The sequence below is a fragment of the Simochromis diagramma genome, unplaced genomic scaffold, assembly GCF_900408965.1.
Source record: "Simochromis diagramma unplaced genomic scaffold, fSimDia1.1 OVJJ01000802.1, whole genome shotgun sequence".
Lineage (NCBI taxonomy): Eukaryota > Metazoa > Chordata > Actinopteri > Cichliformes > Cichlidae > Simochromis > Simochromis diagramma.
The window spans coordinates 12,187,443-12,205,833 of record NW_024387492.1 but is presented as its reverse complement, the minus strand read 5'-3'; the positions used below and the strand labels follow the sequence as shown (position 1 = coordinate 12,205,833).

The 18,391-nt window shown below is 41.4% G+C and overlaps 1 protein-coding gene across 5 annotated transcripts in view; it reads left to right on the top strand.

The window, feature by feature from the left end:
* The window catches only part of LOC120724789 (pleckstrin homology domain-containing family G member 1), a 59,684-nt gene extending 42,553 nt beyond the window's left edge, over positions 1 to 17,131 (top strand). For all 5 annotated transcript variants that reach the window (XM_040017201.1, XM_040017204.1, XM_040017205.1 and 2 more), the window contains exons 4-17: positions 258 to 327; positions 5,270 to 5,316; positions 7,529 to 7,679; positions 8,110 to 8,241; positions 8,961 to 9,143; positions 9,246 to 9,341; positions 9,739 to 9,825; positions 10,611 to 10,644; positions 10,797 to 10,889; positions 11,024 to 11,085; positions 11,176 to 11,367; positions 11,519 to 11,638; positions 11,751 to 13,563; positions 14,230 to 17,131. In XM_040017201.1, the coding sequence (XP_039873135.1) occupies positions 258 to 327; positions 5,270 to 5,316; positions 7,529 to 7,679; positions 8,110 to 8,241; positions 8,961 to 9,143; positions 9,246 to 9,341; positions 9,739 to 9,825; positions 10,611 to 10,644; positions 10,797 to 10,889; positions 11,024 to 11,085; positions 11,176 to 11,367; positions 11,519 to 11,638; positions 11,751 to 13,563; positions 14,230 to 15,209 (4,060 nt within the window). In that variant the 3' untranslated portion in view covers positions 15,210 to 17,131. The remainder of the gene's footprint in view (positions 1 to 257; positions 328 to 5,269; positions 5,317 to 7,528; positions 7,680 to 8,109; positions 8,242 to 8,960; positions 9,144 to 9,245; positions 9,342 to 9,738; positions 9,826 to 10,610; positions 10,645 to 10,796; positions 10,890 to 11,023; positions 11,086 to 11,175; positions 11,368 to 11,518; positions 11,639 to 11,750; positions 13,564 to 14,229) is intronic.
* Positions 17,132 to 18,391: the final 1,260 nt, after the last annotated feature.

Genomic DNA, 18,391 nt, shown 5'->3' with positions numbered 1-18,391 from the left:
TTTGTCCCTACACTGAATTTACAGCTGCACAACAGGAGCTCCCTGTTTGAATTCATGGAAGTTCTGAATTCGTTCAGTGGCCTATCACCTCATTTTGAACACCGAGATTTTACTCGTGAAATTCAGCACAACTGTTGGAACAATGAACCACGGGAGAGTCATTTATATGTGTGTGTATTCAAGGAAGAAACAAAAGAAGGTATAAAATGTAAAGCCCGGGAATACAGTGTTAACTGCTGTGAACTTTTTTGCTTCAGGGATCTTCTTCATGATCTTGAGAAATGCAACGCAGACCCCGTGGCCATCGCAGAGTGCTTTGTATCCAAGGTAATCAGTTTCACTGTTCACAGTACTGGAAGTAACTGAATACATTTAGTCAAGTGCTGTACTTTCAGGTACTTGAGTACATACATTTTATAATACTTTATATTTTGCTTTTTACCCCCCACTGTATTTATTTAACAGCTATACTTACTTGCTAGTTTCCAGCAAATGCAACATATTGTAATAGTTTAATGCTTTTTAGGCTTATACAAAGAAACAATGTCACAAATCAGATCTTTAGAAGTTGTCCTCTGAATATTTCAGATGCTTTAATTTATATAGCCATTGAGAGCCAAGCTTAACTGTTGTTTATTTAACAGAATATCTAATATTAGAGAATACTTGTGGAAAAACTAAAGATTTTGAATGAACTTTTACTTGCAGTGGAGTACTGTTGCTTAGTTTTATAGGTTTAAGTAAAGGTCCTAAGTTACTACCCTGTACTGTCTGTTTCTTTGCTTGCATGGGCTCTCCTCCTCTGCTTGTTGAAACCTGTCCATACAGCTGCTTTGGACACATGCACACGCACACAGAACAACATCCACGAGACAGAAAATGAGAAACTAGAAATGTGAAATTATCGATACCTTCCTCAAATCAGGTGATGACATTGCTAAAATGAACTTCCTAGAAAGTGCATTGAGGTAAGAAGCATTATTGTGCCGGTGCGAATGTCAGTTTTAAAAGCAACGGCAGGGCGGGGAGGAATGACAGCACCTAATCACCTTTTTGCTTAAGAGGGATAATTGTAGTTTTCATCAAGGAAAATGGACTCAGACTCTGCTCACGGTGTCAGAGGTCCTCTTTTCTGTATGATTCAGCTCCTGCTCTGTCTCTCGGTGCCCTACAAACTGGTGGCACGATTATGTCCCATTATAAAGTGCTGCATACCAGCACTTTGTGTAAAACACTTTGCGTTCCCTCCCTTTCCTTCTGCAATTACACCCAAAACCGCAGAGCAACTGTCTGACCATGTACACACAAAAAAAGTCACAGTTAGTGTCACAGACTCTCTAAATGCAGCAACTGTTGTTGAGACAAGCTGGTTTTATGGCTGCATAATTAACTGAGAGCTATAAACAAACCAGCCTCATGACATCTTGAAACCAGCTGATTAATCTTACAGTTAGCAAAAAGAGGTCTCAAAATAAAATGGCATTCATGTAGGGAAAAGAAGCTTTTTGTTGATGTCTTGGTGTCAGACGATTGTACCGCTTGCTTTCAAATGTGCAAAAAATCGTGCGATATTTATTGGTTGTTTGTGCAGTGGATAAATTGGGAGATGGCCAGCTTGAGAGCAAGCCTCGGGCTTCTGAAAATACATCCGTACTGCTGACGTACTGCTCTTGTAAGACTCGCATATACCCATTAAAACCATTTAAAATATTCTGTTTTTACTGGAAGTGGTAGCAGGTTCCTGCCCCGTCTTGCTGTCAGCATTTCTGAACACGGTTTAATTATAGTTGTACGGCAATATGTAAAGCTTCCTCTTCTTCTCACAAAACGCCAGAAATTTCCTGCTCATATCTAACTGGTTGACTGATTCAACTGGTTTCTCTTAAAATGTGTATGTGCATTATAGTTTCACACCCTGTTACTAAACCTTAAAGGTTGAAAGCACTACATTTTCACCTTGAAGGGACTAAAACTAGCAATGAACTTGCACACCTGATGTTAGAGTTAAACCCGGGCGCTAACAGTCTCACATTAGGCTCTTCTGTTTAGTGATATTTGTATTGAGAGTGGCTCAAAACGCTTGTTACCGATATTTATTCATGTCTGGATTTCAGTGTGTGTTTGTTTTTAAAGGATTTAGTTTAGTGTAGATTTGTCATCAAGTAGCTTTAATACAGTTGTATAGGGGGGTGGTCAAGAGTTGGACCAGCACCTGGAAATGTTTAGTCTCCACTGACCAACCCACTACTCTAACATTAAGAAGCCACAGTTAGAGCTCTGTGTGTGTGCATGTGTCCTTAATGATATCACAGGCTTCTGGTAAATGGGTTGTAGCTCAAATTCCACTTTATTGCTAAAAAAAAAAAAAAAAAAAGGTTAGTCAAGGTTTCAAAGACCCCAGAAAACTGCTAAACCTCTCTTTCGCTATCTACAGTGAAATGCACACACTCGGAGACGCACACAAACACTGCTAATACCTTTCTAGTCTCAGCAGCCAAGGATCACATGCAAGCACAATGTTTGAAGAGGAGACAGATCTAGCTGTAAATCTCCGTCTCTCCCTTCTGGATAATTGGCTATCTATCCTCATGTTCTTTTCTGTTTGACTAAATCTTCGCTGTGCTATGTGTTGAGTAAGACTTTAAAGCATTTTATGGGTTGCTACATGCTGACTGAAGCAAAGAGAGAACAATTACGCTGAATTTTTTTGGTCCTAATGATCCTCTGAGTTCAGCGCATACCTGATGACTCACTGTGACCAGTCCGGTCTCGTAACAATAAAACCTGCAGCTTTATTACCTTGCTATTAAAGTGATGAGTGGGCGCGTAGCCATCTATCAAACTTAAACTTTTTCTGTCTCCCTGCATACCGATTAGTGGCCGCAGTTCAAATAAGTACAAGTCTTTTCTGTGTAATTTTCATCTTGATCTCTCAGAGAGGTGTGTTTATTTTTCGTGATGTGAAGCAGCTTAAAGTTAATAACTTTTGGATATTTTGACATGATGAGTATATGATTTTAAGATAGCTTATATGTATTTTAAAGGATAGTGTATTATAGGCATGAGTTATTTCAAGGCCTTCTGGTTTCCTGGTTAGGTTCAAAGAGTGTGCACGGACGGGTGCTTTTTGGCATGTCTGCGCTCATGCGTGCGCTCTAAAATTTATATTATATAGCAGACGTTATGCACTTTGTGGTCTTGTGTTCACAGTGCAGGAGGATATTAGGAGTGTGTATTAGGAGTGTGTTGGTTTGTGTCATCAGAAATCGATGGTGGCACATCTGGTTGTGTTTAGGCCTGGTCTGTGGCGGCAGACTGCTGGAGACGTGGAGAAGAGCTCTGCTCTTCAATTAAGAAAGGTTCCCACGAAGCACCTCGGGCTAACAAATCATGGGAGGATGTCTGTGTCTTTATGTACGTGTTCTTCTGTTCAGTATATTTTGGTGGGATATACTGTGTGCATGAGGTAGATTGACTCTTTGCTTCCAGCTGATTGGACGTCGTATTTAGTTCAAATCAAAACACGCACACATCCAAAGTGGGTACGTGCTCGAAGTTTATTAAGAATCCAGCGATCACATTGTCCTGGTTCATAATGTGCACTCTGTCACACACGTGCAGAGCAAACTTCTTCTGCATGTTTATGCTAACACTTCCTGAAAGCTGTACACATCCTGCACCCTACTAGTGATTACGGACACAAATGGAGTTCAGTTACATTCTCACGTTACGCAAGAGAAACGAGTTTATCACAAGGCCTCCAAGAGAATATGATAAAGGGGAGCGATGAAGAGGAAGCGCTTGCAGGGAGAAAGGAGGGATCGAGGAGAAGAGAATATCCATAAGAGATTGGTGAAGAGATGATATCAAAATGTGTTGTAGAAATAATCGTCGGGAGCAGGCAGGGATGATGGGAGGATGAGAGCAAAGAGGTTTAGACTAGCTTTGATAACTCGTGCTGTCTTTGATGTCTTTGATGTTCAGGGAGGTATGCGAGGTGGGAAAAGTCTCAGTTAAAAGGGAGGTGGGTAAGGTACGAGGGGATATTTAATCTGAGTGCTCAGGGCTGTTGGGATAAACAGAGAATTAAAGGCCAGGATGGAAGCTAATCATAAGCTACAGGGATGAGGTTCAATTAGGATCAGTGAACGAAGGAAGAGTGGAAGCCTTGTCTGTGGGCTTTAAGTAAACATGAAATAACCCAATTCATCAAAGTGGACACAATCCACTGCAGATGTATTATAACCACTGATTAAACAGGCGAAAAAGCATGTGGATACATATTGACCTGTAAGGGATTATGCAGTACCACAGCTTTCCCGTCTGAGCCCATTTAATCACAGCCACACATACTTTAAGTTACTGCTAATAATTTGGCTAGTAGTGCTGCTGGGTTTAATTTGAATGTATTCGCTCTTGTGTCGTGTGTTTTCAAATCATATCTGCATGATATGAAAACCCATTAGAGCCATCTTCCTTGTCTTCCTCAACAAGCTTTGCTTTTTGACTTTCTGCCCTACATAAACAAGATTTTTGTTTTAATCACTATCTTGCTTTAAAATCTGTATTTTCACAGAGAAATTATTGCTCTGAGAAAACAGAGCAGCACAGTCTGCAAATAAAACTATAATAGCACCAAGGAGTTGTGCAACACTGACAAAAACAAATGCCGACCTCGTGTGACTGTTGTGAGTCAGCTAATTCTGTTTTCAAAGACCTAAAATGGGCAGACAGACATGATATTATTAGTAAATTGCACAAATCCAGACCAAATGCTCAGAGGTGTGATTGTTCTCCTCACAGACGTACAAGATATTTCGCTACCACATAATAAAGTGTCAAAAACAAATAAACTCCACACTATCTCAACAAGTATGCAGTTGCCAGTGCCATAAGATCCGGGCATTAATTCCCCTCCCCTTTCATCTGGTATAATCATCAGGTCAGCTTTGGTTAATACCTCTAAAATTATATACTTTCCCATCGGCTGTTGATGACATGGTGGACTTTACACCTGCTAAGTTGCTCTGTGTTAGCATTTTTATTGTTGGCTTCTTACCATTATCAACACCAGCATTTAACTCAAAGTACAGGTTTGTGCTTTCGCTTTGCTATGCACCTTCATGCATCCACTAAGATACAGTGCCAACAAGTGTGACATGACATCATACCGTCTGACACGTTTCTCCTCTACACTCCTCAGTCTGTCTCGTTTCATGTTACAAAGCTGCATTGACTAATTTGCTCTTTTTGTTGTTGTGTTTTACAGAGTCAGGAGTTCCACATTTATACCCAGTACTGCACCAACTACCCACGGTGAGAAAGCTACGCCCTGTGTGTGTGACCTACCACACTTATTCACTAATGGGGCCCACTGTAGAATTGTTAAGTCATCCTGATCTCACCTTCACATGCCATCTTCCCAGCATCTCACATAGCTCTATTGTGTATGTTGTTCAATGCATTACCTTATCCCCCCTTTCTGATGAGCTGACACTCTCTATAGAAGCCTCCTCAGCAGGAGTCAGAGTGTCTACTGTCAGTTGTGCCTCAAGGTCTCTCTAAATCCCTCCCTTCTTCTTTCAGTGTTTTCTTCTTTTCCTTTATTGGTGTCCTATTGACAGAGTTACAGCCCACATACTGACAGACAGGGTTTTAAAGTTGTCACCTTATCATAGCTAATGCTGTTAATGTTTTATCCTGCTTTGTCTGAGTGCCTCAGTTCCATGGTGCACCTGTGTGTTACAATGTACGGGGCTTTTTGTGTCAATTTCTATATTGTGTGTAATTAAATGAACTGAAATATGATGCAGTTCTTCCTGCCATGACACAGTGCACCTTTAAAACACTGATAAAAAGGCATAAGAAGGAGGAAATGCATACAATCTAATGATGACTAATTGAATGTTCTCTGTGTGTGTGTGTGTGTGTGTGGGGGGGGGGGGGGGTCTGTTGTCAGCTGTTTAAGATAGACTTTCTCCTACATCCACACCACAGCTGGTGACCCCTATCAAGGTCACACACGACACACACAGACTCATACACAGACTGGGAGACACTTACATATGCGCGTGCGCACACACACACACACACACACACACACACACACACACACACACACACACACACACACACACACACACACACACGAGCTGTAGATGTATCATGGTCATACTGAGCTCAGAGGTCAGGTTTCCTCCAGAACAATGTGAGGCCTGTGTGGAGCTGCGCTGGAATTTAGACATGCAGACATGCACATGAGTGCACACACACTTACACAAGACACAGAAGAAAGAGACAAGTTCACAACTGTCTTCCTCTGTCTTTTTCCACTGTGCGTGTGTGTACACATAAACTCAAACACATCCAGCCTCCGTTGGGTAGTGAAAAAGTTTTTTATTCTTCAGTAGGTCAGACAGCAAATGAGCTCCACCGAGCAGTAAATGTGGTTTTACGAGGCTGTAGAGTGGTACAATATGTTGCAAAAATTAGTTGATACAGGCCAAGCTAACAATAAAAGCATCAAATATGCAAATAGAAACTGATATTTGAGATTCTGGCCCTATTTTTGAATAAAAGACTCAGCAGACCAGGCAGCATTTTTCCAATCTTCTGTTGAACAGTTTTGGCAAGGCTGTGCGAGTTGTAGGCTCGGGTTTCTGTTCTTATCTTAAACAAGTGGCAGCCAGCGTGGCCTTCTGCTGATTTGGCTCATCTGCTTCAACGTTGTGCATTCAGAGATGCTCTTCTGCATGCCATGGCTGTAGGGAGTGGTAATCTCCTTGAAGCAGTCTTTCCACTCCGAAAACTGCCACTCACTTTGTATTTTCTCTCTTTTTTTGACTGTTGCCTGTAAAGCCTAGAGATGGTTGATCAGTAGATCTGGTATTGCTGAAATACTCAGCTCAATCCAAACAACTATGCCATGTTCAAAATCCTCATTCTGATGCTCGATTTGAAGATCAGCAGGCTATCTTGACCATGTCTACTTGCCTAAATGCATTAAGTTGCTGCCTTGTCATCGACTGATTAGATGGTGTTAATGAGCAGTTGAACAAGTGTACCTAATAAAATGCCCAATGACTGTAGCATGATAGCGGGACACAAATTTGGCTTATTTTTGTATGCATTTGCAAATATACGTGCACACAGTGTATGGCTGCCAGAGCTTCAAGAATAATAAACCTCATGGAAAAAGTACACATAACAGCTCAGATATCATATTGTGTATTAATTTACATACCTCACTGTGTTATTCAGAATTAGCATAATATTAATTTAACCACGTTGTTCAAGCGAAAAACTGAAAGAGAATCTCTCAGTCCTCCTTAAATGTTTTTATCAGGGCACATACCGATCCCTGTTATGTCTCTCACTCTTGGTTAATAATCCCTTTGTGTTTGGGTGATATATAATTTTTTTTTTTTTCCCCCTCCTTCAGTTTTACTTTACAGCTCTCACTCGTCATCGCTGTCAAATTACAGTTTCCTGCAATTCTCATCTTATTTGCTGCTTTTTGTCTCCACAGGTCTGTTGCTGTGCTCACAGAATGCATGAGAAACAAGGCGTTGGCCAAGTTTTTCCGCGAGCGCCAAGAATCTCTGAGGCACTCCTTGCCCCTAGGCTCCTACCTGCTCAAGCCAGTGCAGAGAATCCTCAAGTACCATCTACTATTGCATGTACGTCTTTTTTGTCTAGCCCAAAGCGCACACACACACACACATAATGTCATCCAAACAGTTAGTCTTTACCCACAAAAATGTGAGAGCAGCCATAATTATTATTATTATTTTTTTTTAACCTATTCCAGTGCGAATGCATGTCTACGGTTAAGTAACTGAGCTGAGATTCCAGCCCACCTCTGATGGAGAAGCCAAATGTTTAGACATATGGTGCTCAGTATGCATGTTCCTGTGTGTCTGTGTGGTTGCATTACACTGCATGCATTGTTGTTATGAATACAAAACATAGTAGTATGAACATGCTCGTGAATGTTTTGCTTTCATTGTGTGCAAATTCCAATTGGCAGCATTTAAAAAAAATTAAAAAATAAAAAAAAATAAAAATTATTATCTTTTTTTTTTTTACTTATTTGTGCCACCTGTGCAGGAGATAGCCAACCACATGGAGAAGGACACAGAGACCTATGAGGTCGTACAGGAAGCCATAGACACCATGCAGAGAGTGGCGTGGCACATCAATGACATGAAGAGGAAGCACGAGCACGCTGTGAGGTTGCAGGTACAGCGAGCTCTCTCACATACATTAAAATCGCGACTGAACCTTTCCATAAATCATTACATGGATGACGTGTGATGGCGTCTCCTGCGTGCGTTCCACAAGTAAAACAGCTACAATACTTTGAAAACCTTTCAAGGAACAAATTGTTTTAGCGTTCTGCGCAACAGTTATGTGAACTCCAGGTTTGAATCGGCCAAGGCCCCGATGCTCCCCGCATCTTACACAAGTCAGTGCATTTTCCATTGGGCTAATGATGGCCTTGCATAAGGAGGACACATAAAAGGGAAGCTTGTTTCTTTTATCTGCTCGGGGGACAGAATGGTCTGATGAATGCAGGAATGTGGGGGAACAATTTCCGTAAGAGTCTGAAGGAAGTATTTGCTTCATAAAAATGGTCAGTTTATGCTTGTTTTGTAATTTTCTTCCCTTTTAATTTTCTAAACATTTATTTAGGCTTCAGTGTGTTTGTCCTTCCACCCAGTAACCTTGTTCAGGTCATTTAACACTCTGTTTTCGTCTGTATTTCTTGTTTTTTTTGTGATAAGTTGAGTTGTCTCATCGTATTTATTTTTTGTGCTCCAGTTTGGCAACACAAATATGTTTAGTTTTTTTCTTTGTTTTTTTTCCTCAGTTTCGTCACAAGGGCACGATTGTGTGTCCCCCTTCTTGCTGTTACCATGTTTAACTCTCGTTACTCTGTAACCCTGTGATTGCTGCAGGAAATCCAGAGCCTTCTTACCAACTGGAAGGGCCCTGATCTGATTGGCTACGGAGAGCTGGTCCTTGAAGGAACATTTCGTCTGCAGCGTGCCAAAAATGAACGAACACTCTTCCTCTTTGACAAACTTCTATTAATAACTAAGAAACGAGAAGAAACCTACACGTACAAGGCTCACATCCTGGTCAGTGACGCAGCTTGAAGAACTTCATGCCCTGAAGAAATGCTAAGGATTTCAATGCTTGTGCTCCGTATTCTAACACTACTTCCTGCCTGTCTCTTGTAGTGCTGCAATCTGATGCTGGTGGAAGTCATCCCTAAAGAACCACTGAGTTTCAGTGTGTTTCACTACAAGAACCCCAAACTACAACATACAGTTCAGGTATAGCAACATTACATAAGAGAAGACATGTCAAACCAGACACCAAACACCCTTTGAATTTAATTACACGTTTGAAAATGTAGCTACGAGCGACATTGTGCAAGTCAGAAGTTGTGATGGTTGTCGCTTCGTGATTTGCAGCTGTCTTATTGTTTTGTATTTAGTCCAGGCTCACGTCACGGAGCTGTTCAGACACGTAGACTGTTTAAAGGCTAACGGTAGCCATTGTTGTTTCCTAATAACTGTTTTTCGACGAGCGTTGAAAAAGAAAGCTAATATGTGTTATGCAACAAAGCTGCTCTCCAGTTCTTAAGGATTTAACTCAAACCTTTTGAACTGTATTTAAAATACATGTATGAGATTATCTCTTCTGTGATGTTGTGCTATCTGCCCGCAGGCTAAATCCCAGCAAGACAAACGCATGTGGATCTTACACCTCAAGAGACTCATACTTGAAAACCATCCTGCCAAAATCCCTGCCAAGGTAAGAGGAGCTTATCTCCTGACAGGCCCCATCTTTATTCAAAGATTTTGTAACTGCTCTGAGCGGGATGTGCTGAAAATGTCACTCCCTCCTACTCACTCCATCTCTCTTACTTTCTCATATTCCCTTATCCACCTATCCTGCTTTTACACTTTCTAGCGTCTTCCTATCAGCATTCATCATCAGTTTTTAATGAATTCTTTTTATTCTGCGTTATTCTGTTTTGGCTTTTTTTGTAATGTTTTATTAGGGTTATTCCTAAATTTTTGTATTTAATTTTAAGTTGTAAGTAAAGTATATTTATGAAGCACTTTGTGGCTACACATCCGTGAAAAGCACTTTGAACATAAACTTTACTATCTCTTCATCTGGCTTTTGACATGTGCAGCAAAAACTAAGACTTTTCAGAGAAAGTAAAGAGTTTCCATGAAGAGGCTCCTTTGATAAGTTTCAAGTTGAACTGTAACGTGAATACAGTAATATGGTGCCACCTAGTGTCAAAATGCATTTTAAAAAATGCATGCATTTTTTTCTAATCCAAACTTGTCTTCTTGCAGTTCTACTAAAGTAGTTGAATTGTAATTAATTTAATAATTATTATCAATAATTCAATATTCTTGCATTCAAAGCAAAAAAAGGGAAAATTATTGAGAATGACAAAGATCCTCAGCAAAGCACTAAATTTTTAACGCAGCTTATCAAAAAAGACTCAATTGCAACAAAGTGGTTAAGTTATTCAAAAGACTTCATCCTAATTTTTTTTTGTTGTTGTTTCCGAATTCCAGGCCAAACAAGCTATTTTGGAAATGGATGCGACACGTAAGTACCAATTTCTAAATTAGTGATAATTTATTAAAATTGTACCTTTGGTATATTTTAGTCTAATGTTCTTTTTGCTGCAGGTATAAAAAAAATATTCAATATTCATTTATCACTTATTTGTTTTCCTCTACTGCCATTTTTTCCCCCAGATCATCCCGGGTTTCACTATACCCCCGACGGTGAAAAGAAGGATTCCCCTCAAACCAAGGAAGGCCCCACTCCTCGCAGAGGGCGCAGGAAAGGTGAGAAAAGTCTCAGTCAATATTGTGTTGAGCAAAAATTATGTTTCATAGCTTAGTGTGTAAAATAAATACAAATTAAAGGAATTGAACACACATCTAAAATTTATCATATATTTATTTTTCTGTCTTCCCAGAACCTCTGTCCAAATTACTGAAGAATGCTAAGCAGAATGCAGCCAATGCAGACGGTGAAAAAGTGAGTCATGCAAAGACAAACCAGGAGTCTGTGTACACACACTCGTGAACAAATTTTACTTAACCCAAAATGTGTTCCTTCTCCATGCAGCGAACAAGTCTAGGTGCCACACTGCTTTCTCCAGTGTCCCAGCTGGCTCTGGGCACAATTGGCCGCAGCCGTAGCCTCATCAACCAATCACAGGAGTCCTTAGATCCTGGCGATCACTATGACCACAGTGACCGGGAGGAAGGGGAGGAGTCACATCAGCAGGACGCTGACGATGAGGATGACAGTGGTCTGGTGGGTTTTGGCTACCTATAATTGTGCCCTATATTTAAATTTGCCAAAAATATCCCTGTGAAATTCGGGGTTACATGAAAATCCCCCAGTTTGTTCCCATGTTAATCCAGTCTTTCAAACATATTGGTAATACTCTAAATTCTGCATTCAGGGAGGCGGAAAGAGGCTGCGGGTGCCTGGCAAAGGCAGTAGAAAGAGGCTGAACCCTCAGGCTTCTGTTGATAGCATTGAACAGTGGAAAGCTTTCAACATGAGTTCAGCAGACCTACAGGTACAGTATCAATTTGGAGCTAATGAGAGATGCAATATAAAATTGTACTGGATCTCAGATTTTTCAGCTGCTTCAGTCACGTGCAATACAAATGATCTCTGCTGTCCTTCAGAGAGCCAGAGAATCCCTCGTACGGGACGGAAGTCACCACCCACCACTCCTCAGGACACCACACGTGACAGAGGAGCCTCCAGACTCCCCCATTCCCTCTGTAATAGTAACAGAAAGTGACCCGTCAGTGAGGAACATTTGGGCAGACCATCAGGCTCGCAGGGCAATGTTCCCCACCCGCCAGAGAACAATGCAGCCTGACGATGAAGACGAGGACATCTACCAGATGTTTGTTCCCACAGAGCCAAACGGACAAGAGCCAGAGGTGCCTTCAGAGAGATCAGAAGCTACCTCATCGCCAAGGACCGCTCGGCCCTGCAGCTGGCATGTTGAACAGGTGCCCACGGTGCAGGTTGAACCTCCACCCAGCGGTAGCAGAGTCCTGCGGAGGGCAAGCAGTGCCGGGGAGAAGGCTACAGAGCCTCGAGAGAGCCCCGAAGATGACCAGGCCGGTCACAGCAACCTGGAAGTGATCCACACTGAATCATCCAGCAATGATATATCTGGATCATCCTCAGCTGAGCAGCTGACAATGGATGATATTGAAAATGTTTATGACAATATCAGCTATGAGGACCTAAAGAGCATGGGACTCATCAGAAGAGACCCTGAAGAAAGCCAGTCGGAGAAAGATGCTTCTACAGATGCACAGCGTTCCCAGAGTGAGGCAGAGAGAGCAGTCAATGTTCCAGAGGTCAAAGAGTCTATGTCCAAACCAGACAGTTTACCAGAGAACCATAAGACACTAACACAAGAGGGGAAGTCATTTGGGACATGTGAACTCAAAATAGTGGAGGAGGAGAATATTTATGACACAATCTGTTTTAGGGATCCGCCATCAACCGAGGTCATGGAAAAAAATGAAGGTGATAAATTAAAAGAGAGGGACAGTGTGCTGCTTAGAGCATTTGTTTCTGAGCAGAGCTCCCACTTTAGAGAGGATGAAGGACCAGCCCCCTGCCTTGCCCCATGTTCTTCTGAGCCCGATTTTTCGTCTTCTTCCACCTCTGAGACCTTTTCTCAGAGCTCACAGAAAGGAGATAAGATGTCCGAGCAGGTCGATGAACTCTGGAACGACTTGGAAAACTACATCAAGAAAAACGAGAAGAAAGCTGATCGACTTCCTGCTGCATTCCCAGTGAGTGCCAGCGAGTCGCCGAAGAAGACCTCGTCTGTCAAAAAAAGCCCTGTGAAGAGCACTCCTGTAAATACTCATGCAGCCTGTGCACCCACCAGTTCCCCAACACATCAACCTAAGCCCCCACCTGTCACTGCCACACTCTCATTCACCATCCCACTTATCAACCTTCCTGAACAAAGTGAAGGTACCACTGAAGAAGAAACCCACAGCCCTTCTCCTGCATCACGCCCCCTTCCTGTCACCCCAGAGCCCGTCCCAGGAACCGTGAAGAGCATCCGCAACCGACTGGCTCGTCTAAGCAGCGGCAGCTTTCGCCTGGAGGATGACGATCTGGTGGAGCTTCCCCAGCGAAACATCTCTCAGAGAGAAAATTCCCTCAAGGACCTTCACAGTTTGTTCCCAGGTGAGCTGGCAGGTCTGGACTCACCCCTGGCATCCTCCTCTCTCCTGCTGGGTGAGTCTGTGGACTTTCCCCTGGAACTGATGGACAAAACTAAGAGCCGTGTGTTCCTCATGGCACGCCAGTATAGCCAGAAGATTAAGAAAGCAAACCAGCTGCTTCGCATGAGGAGCATGGACCCTGGAGACTCTTGCAGTCGGGCCAGAGCAGAGAAGAAACAGAAAGATCTCGCAGCCATCTTAGAGGAGAAGAAACAAGGAGGTGCAGCCATAGGTAAAAAATAATAATAATAATTCTCAGATGCTAGAGTATAGGTTTAAATTTGTTTCCATGTTGTGTTTCAGTGGGTAGAAATCTGTAGATCACCTATTCAAATAGCCATAATTTGACAATACAGCCCTTCTCTGGCAGCTCTCCTCTCCAACCAGACCAGCACAAACAAATGCAGTCACTTCATATGTGAATGAGGGTAGTAGCTTTCCTGTGCAGGAGAAGAAATGCGAGCTCAGAATTCAGCTCGAGGCCAAAACAGTTACAGTGTCCCCATCTCTGACATATTTTGCCAGCAGGCCCTCTTTTAACATATCCAGTTGTTGGCAAAGCTGGAATAGCAGTCGATTCAAGTTTTTCATTGTCTTGATGGATTCACTTTTAAAACAACCAATAGGAATTTTTTTTTAATGAAATGCCAATGATTGGCCAAAGGTGAGCTATAGATGTCTTGTTTCCTATTGAGACCACTTAAATTATATTTTGTTGAAGTTATTATTGAATATTTGTCCAGTGAGAGCCAAAAATCTGAGTTTTAAGATGCTCAAAATATGGTTTGAGCAAAAAATGGTGCCTTTATTGTGTACCAGTGCTGTTAGTTTATGAGCAAAAATGCAAACATGCCTCACTCACACTTCTTTTGCATCATTTTTTTTCTCCCATCTTAAGGTGCAAGGATAGCAGAGTACTCCCATCTGTATGACCAGGTGATGTTTAAAGATTCCTCCAGTCCAACCTCTGCTACCCCACATCACTCCCATCCAGGTCTGTCATCTTCTCCGTCCATGCCTGAGACCTCTCTGGAAGAGGACTGGCTCCACTCTACCTACAGCAACGGAGAGCTGGCCAGCTTTGTCTCCTCGTCTAGCGAGGTGGGAGAGGCTCGAGCATCTTCTACCCCTCAGCGCAGGCTTACTTCAGCCTGCTCCACCCCTTCTTTCTTCCCTCCATCTCCGACCAGTCCACCGACACAGAGATGGAGCTCGTGCATTTCCGCGCCTATTGAGAAAGAAGAGCACGTGTACAGCTCCATTAAGAGACATCCTTCCTTTAATGCACCATCTTTGCCCACAAAGTCCTCCCCTTCTGCTCAGTCAGTCAGTTCTACTGGCAGCCAACAGCAAGAGAAGTCTGGACTTAAATGTAACGGACTCGATGTAGATCGATCCACAAACAGACTTCATGGTCCAAGTCTAGGCCGAGCTGGCCGGCAAAGTAGCCTCCCAGAGCGATCTACTCAGGGGCTTTCAGACCTCACTTTACACGATGGCCAAAAGGTGGTGGTCCTGAATCGGGCTTCTGCACTGAGCATACTCACCGCTACCCAGAACTACTTGGCCAACTTCAAGGACAATGGGGAAGATGACGATGACTATGTCGAAATCCGCTCAGAGGATGAGAGTGAACAACAGCGTGACAGGTTGTCGCAGAAGAACGCCAGCTCAGCCGCTCTTGCCGGTCAGAATCGGGGCGTTATCCAGTCTCAGAGTCTACCGTGCACCCCAATCCGCTCCTGCGACCCGCTGAGACCTTTGGACCACGAGCATTTGGAAAAATACCTGTGGAACGAGCCGCAGCAGAGCCAGCCCAACATCGTCCAGTCTCTGAGGGAGAAGTTTCAGTGTCTGAGCTCCAGCAGCTTTGCCTGAGGCTGTGTGTCAACTAAAAAGCCAAATCTATATCAACAAAGGGAACAATGCTGCTTGGCCTTGACTGCCCTACATCTTAAAACACAAAGAAATGTAAAGCAAATATAACACAACTCTCAGTGTAGATCAGCCATATTTGTAATAACATGTTAATGCCTTCGCCTTCTGTTACAGTGCTTTGAAGTTTAACATAATAGGTGACCATTAACGGTCAAAACGCCACATCAAAGCTTGCATGTAAGCTGCCTTAGCACTTCCGGAGATCGGGGTGGGTGGGTGAGGGGTCGCTAGAACAAAGCAAAGTTCTCAGTTGTCTGTAAAAGGAGTCCAGTGTGACTGAAAAGATTTTAATATTCAAACTCTTTGATTGCTTTTTGTGTTGAACCTTATAGACATAACTGGTGTCATATGAACTGTTGTACAGTAGTTCAGGATACTGACTGAAATGTACTCTCTTCTGTGCTCAAGGTCTTAGACTTAGACTCAAACATCTAGTGGACTTTGACAGATTGTGGCCACCACTATGTCAGTAGTACCTCTTCAGTGGTGTTCTTAAGGTTAATTTTAACTGCACTTTCATCTCTAGTTAATATTTACCTATATAGGAGAGGTGACCCAGATTCGTGGCTAGTTTTAAAAAAAATTTGCTTACACTATCAAACCGTTCCAAACAAGCAGCTTTACAAATATACAGTTCAGATTCGCAGTCTTCACATGTGCTACTCAGGCTAGTTTTTCACCTTTAGGTGGCTAATACAAGACCCAATAGGTTAAGTATGACTAAACATAGACTTGTAAGTCTATTTGAAGTTATTGTACGTCACTCTGCCTACCACCTTTCTAGGGTATCGTGCTTTAAAAATTGAGAAGATGCTGATATTTTAGATGATCAATAAGAAATATAGGATTAAATATTTATTTTGAATCTGTGAGCAAATCGGAAATGTTTTTTACGTGTTGATGTCTGGGTCCATCCATCGTGCACAGCTTAAATGTTCATCTCAATAAATAAATTGTGCGTGTGTGTGGATTTTTTTTTTATTTTTTATTTTTATTATAATTTAACCTTTGCTTTTAAGAGGGACCACAAAGGAAAGGATTAAGGAGATTTACTACAGTACTGTATATGGTGTAGTTTTTTTTTTTGTTTTGTTTTTTTTAATTGATCATCATCTGTTTACCTAGTTTACGTCTTGGGGCACTCCCAACTGTCACACTACTGATATTACATCCTCACTCCCAGAAAGTCACCTCGACAATTCGTCAACTCATTTGTTTTTTTTCTTTCCCATCAAAGCAAACCCAAGATTTATGCCACACTTGTTTAATTTCTGAATGTCCTATTTATTTGAAAGCATCCCTCTGTTACTGCCCCGTGTCACTATTACTGCGAGCCACCGACTGGTTGTAAATGAAAGAATATATTTATTGAAAGAGTTTTATTATTATTTAGGAGCTCACAAAATTTGTATCAAATACTGTGAATATTATCCGAAAATGTTTCTATCACGCACTGCTTGATAAATACTCACGAAAAAGAAAACCACACAAACATTTAAAAAGCACAAGATCGTGGCCCGTTGTTCATGTCAGGAGAACTGCGTCAAACACAAGTTAGGAATATGAAGTATTTTTGTTCCATTGTACATTTTTGTCCTGTTTCACTGGTGGGGATTGTCAGTTTTCATTTACTTTTTTTTTTTCTTTTTTGTCCTTTTTTTTTTTTTTTTTTTTTTTTTTTTTTTACGTTGAATTTGTAAACACTTTGTAAAGATGTACATTTTAGGAATGTTATTCTTCTATGCCATAGGTATGCTTTTTAATGCTTTGATGTTTAAGTTAAGTCTACTGTATTTTTTTAACTGGCTAGATGTCGTGGCTCAACAAACTATGTTTGAGGTAATAAATACAGATTGAACTCACCTTTGTGTGTGTGTGGGGTTCTTTTTTTCCCTCTTGTTATCTCACCACACTGAATAATAGGAGTCACAGCAGTCAGGAAGCTTTTCGTTGTGTACTATAGTTCTTATTAGCAGAAGAGCATGCATGTCATTTACTTAAGTAAAACTGTTTGCAATGGCAGAACACTTCCCAGCACTGAAAGGCACTTCCCGGCACTAATGGTATGACTTTCAAAATCCTACATCACCTCATTCTTAAGTTATTCCATTCACAAACTTATGTGTCCGCTCTTCCTGGCTAGTTGACGACAATACCCCAGTCAGCCTTTTATAGCTGAGCAGTCAAAACTAAGCCAAAATTCTAAAGTGTGTTTAAAACAATTTAATAATAAAAACTACACCCCATGAACCTTTCAGCTGAGCTCTGGACTTTGACTGCCTCATCTCAGCAACTTGCTTCTTTTCTTTTTCAGCCATTGTATTGTAGAGTTGCTGTTGTGTAGGGACCTGTGTCCTGCATAACTCAAGTTGGCAAAGCTTTAGCTGTCAGACAGATGGCCTCACATTTGACTCTAGAATGCTTTGTTACACAGAGGAGTTCATGGTCAACTCAGTGACTGCAAGATGTCAAGGCCCTGTGACTGCAAAACAAGCCCAAATCATCACCCTTCCACCGCATACTTGACTTTTGGTTTGAGGTATGTTCAGATGCAGCTTTGCAAATATAAACCATGCTGCCATCCTGTTTTTTTTTGGTTTTACTTTATTTAAAAAAAAAAGAAAAAAAAGAGGCTTTTCTTTTTCTTCCAAACATGTCATACTTGTTCCCTCTTAATTCTTAAAGTAAGGGTGTACTTAGATTTCCACTCACTGCTTTCACTCTTCATTTTGGCTTAGTTTTTGATAAATAAAAATAACGGCATATGTCATGTTTTACAATTAATCTGAGGTTGTAGTTACCTAATCTTAAAATCTGCTAAGGACTAGATTATCCTGATATGTAAAACAGAATTTAAAGAGGGTGTACTTTCGTTTCATCATGACTTTGTAAATAAAAATATTTAATTCATTCGAAAATAAATGTGCTTGAAATGGAAATATCATCTCTAATATATTATTTCCAAGCAACTAATTTGTCTCGTCGCTAAGCATATTATGAAATTATTGAGTATATGGAATTTGTGAGTGAAAGCAAATATAAAATTAATTCAAGTAGTTTGGACTTTCTGTTGATGTACTGACCAAAAATAAATACAAACAAATATTCATCTTTCAATACAA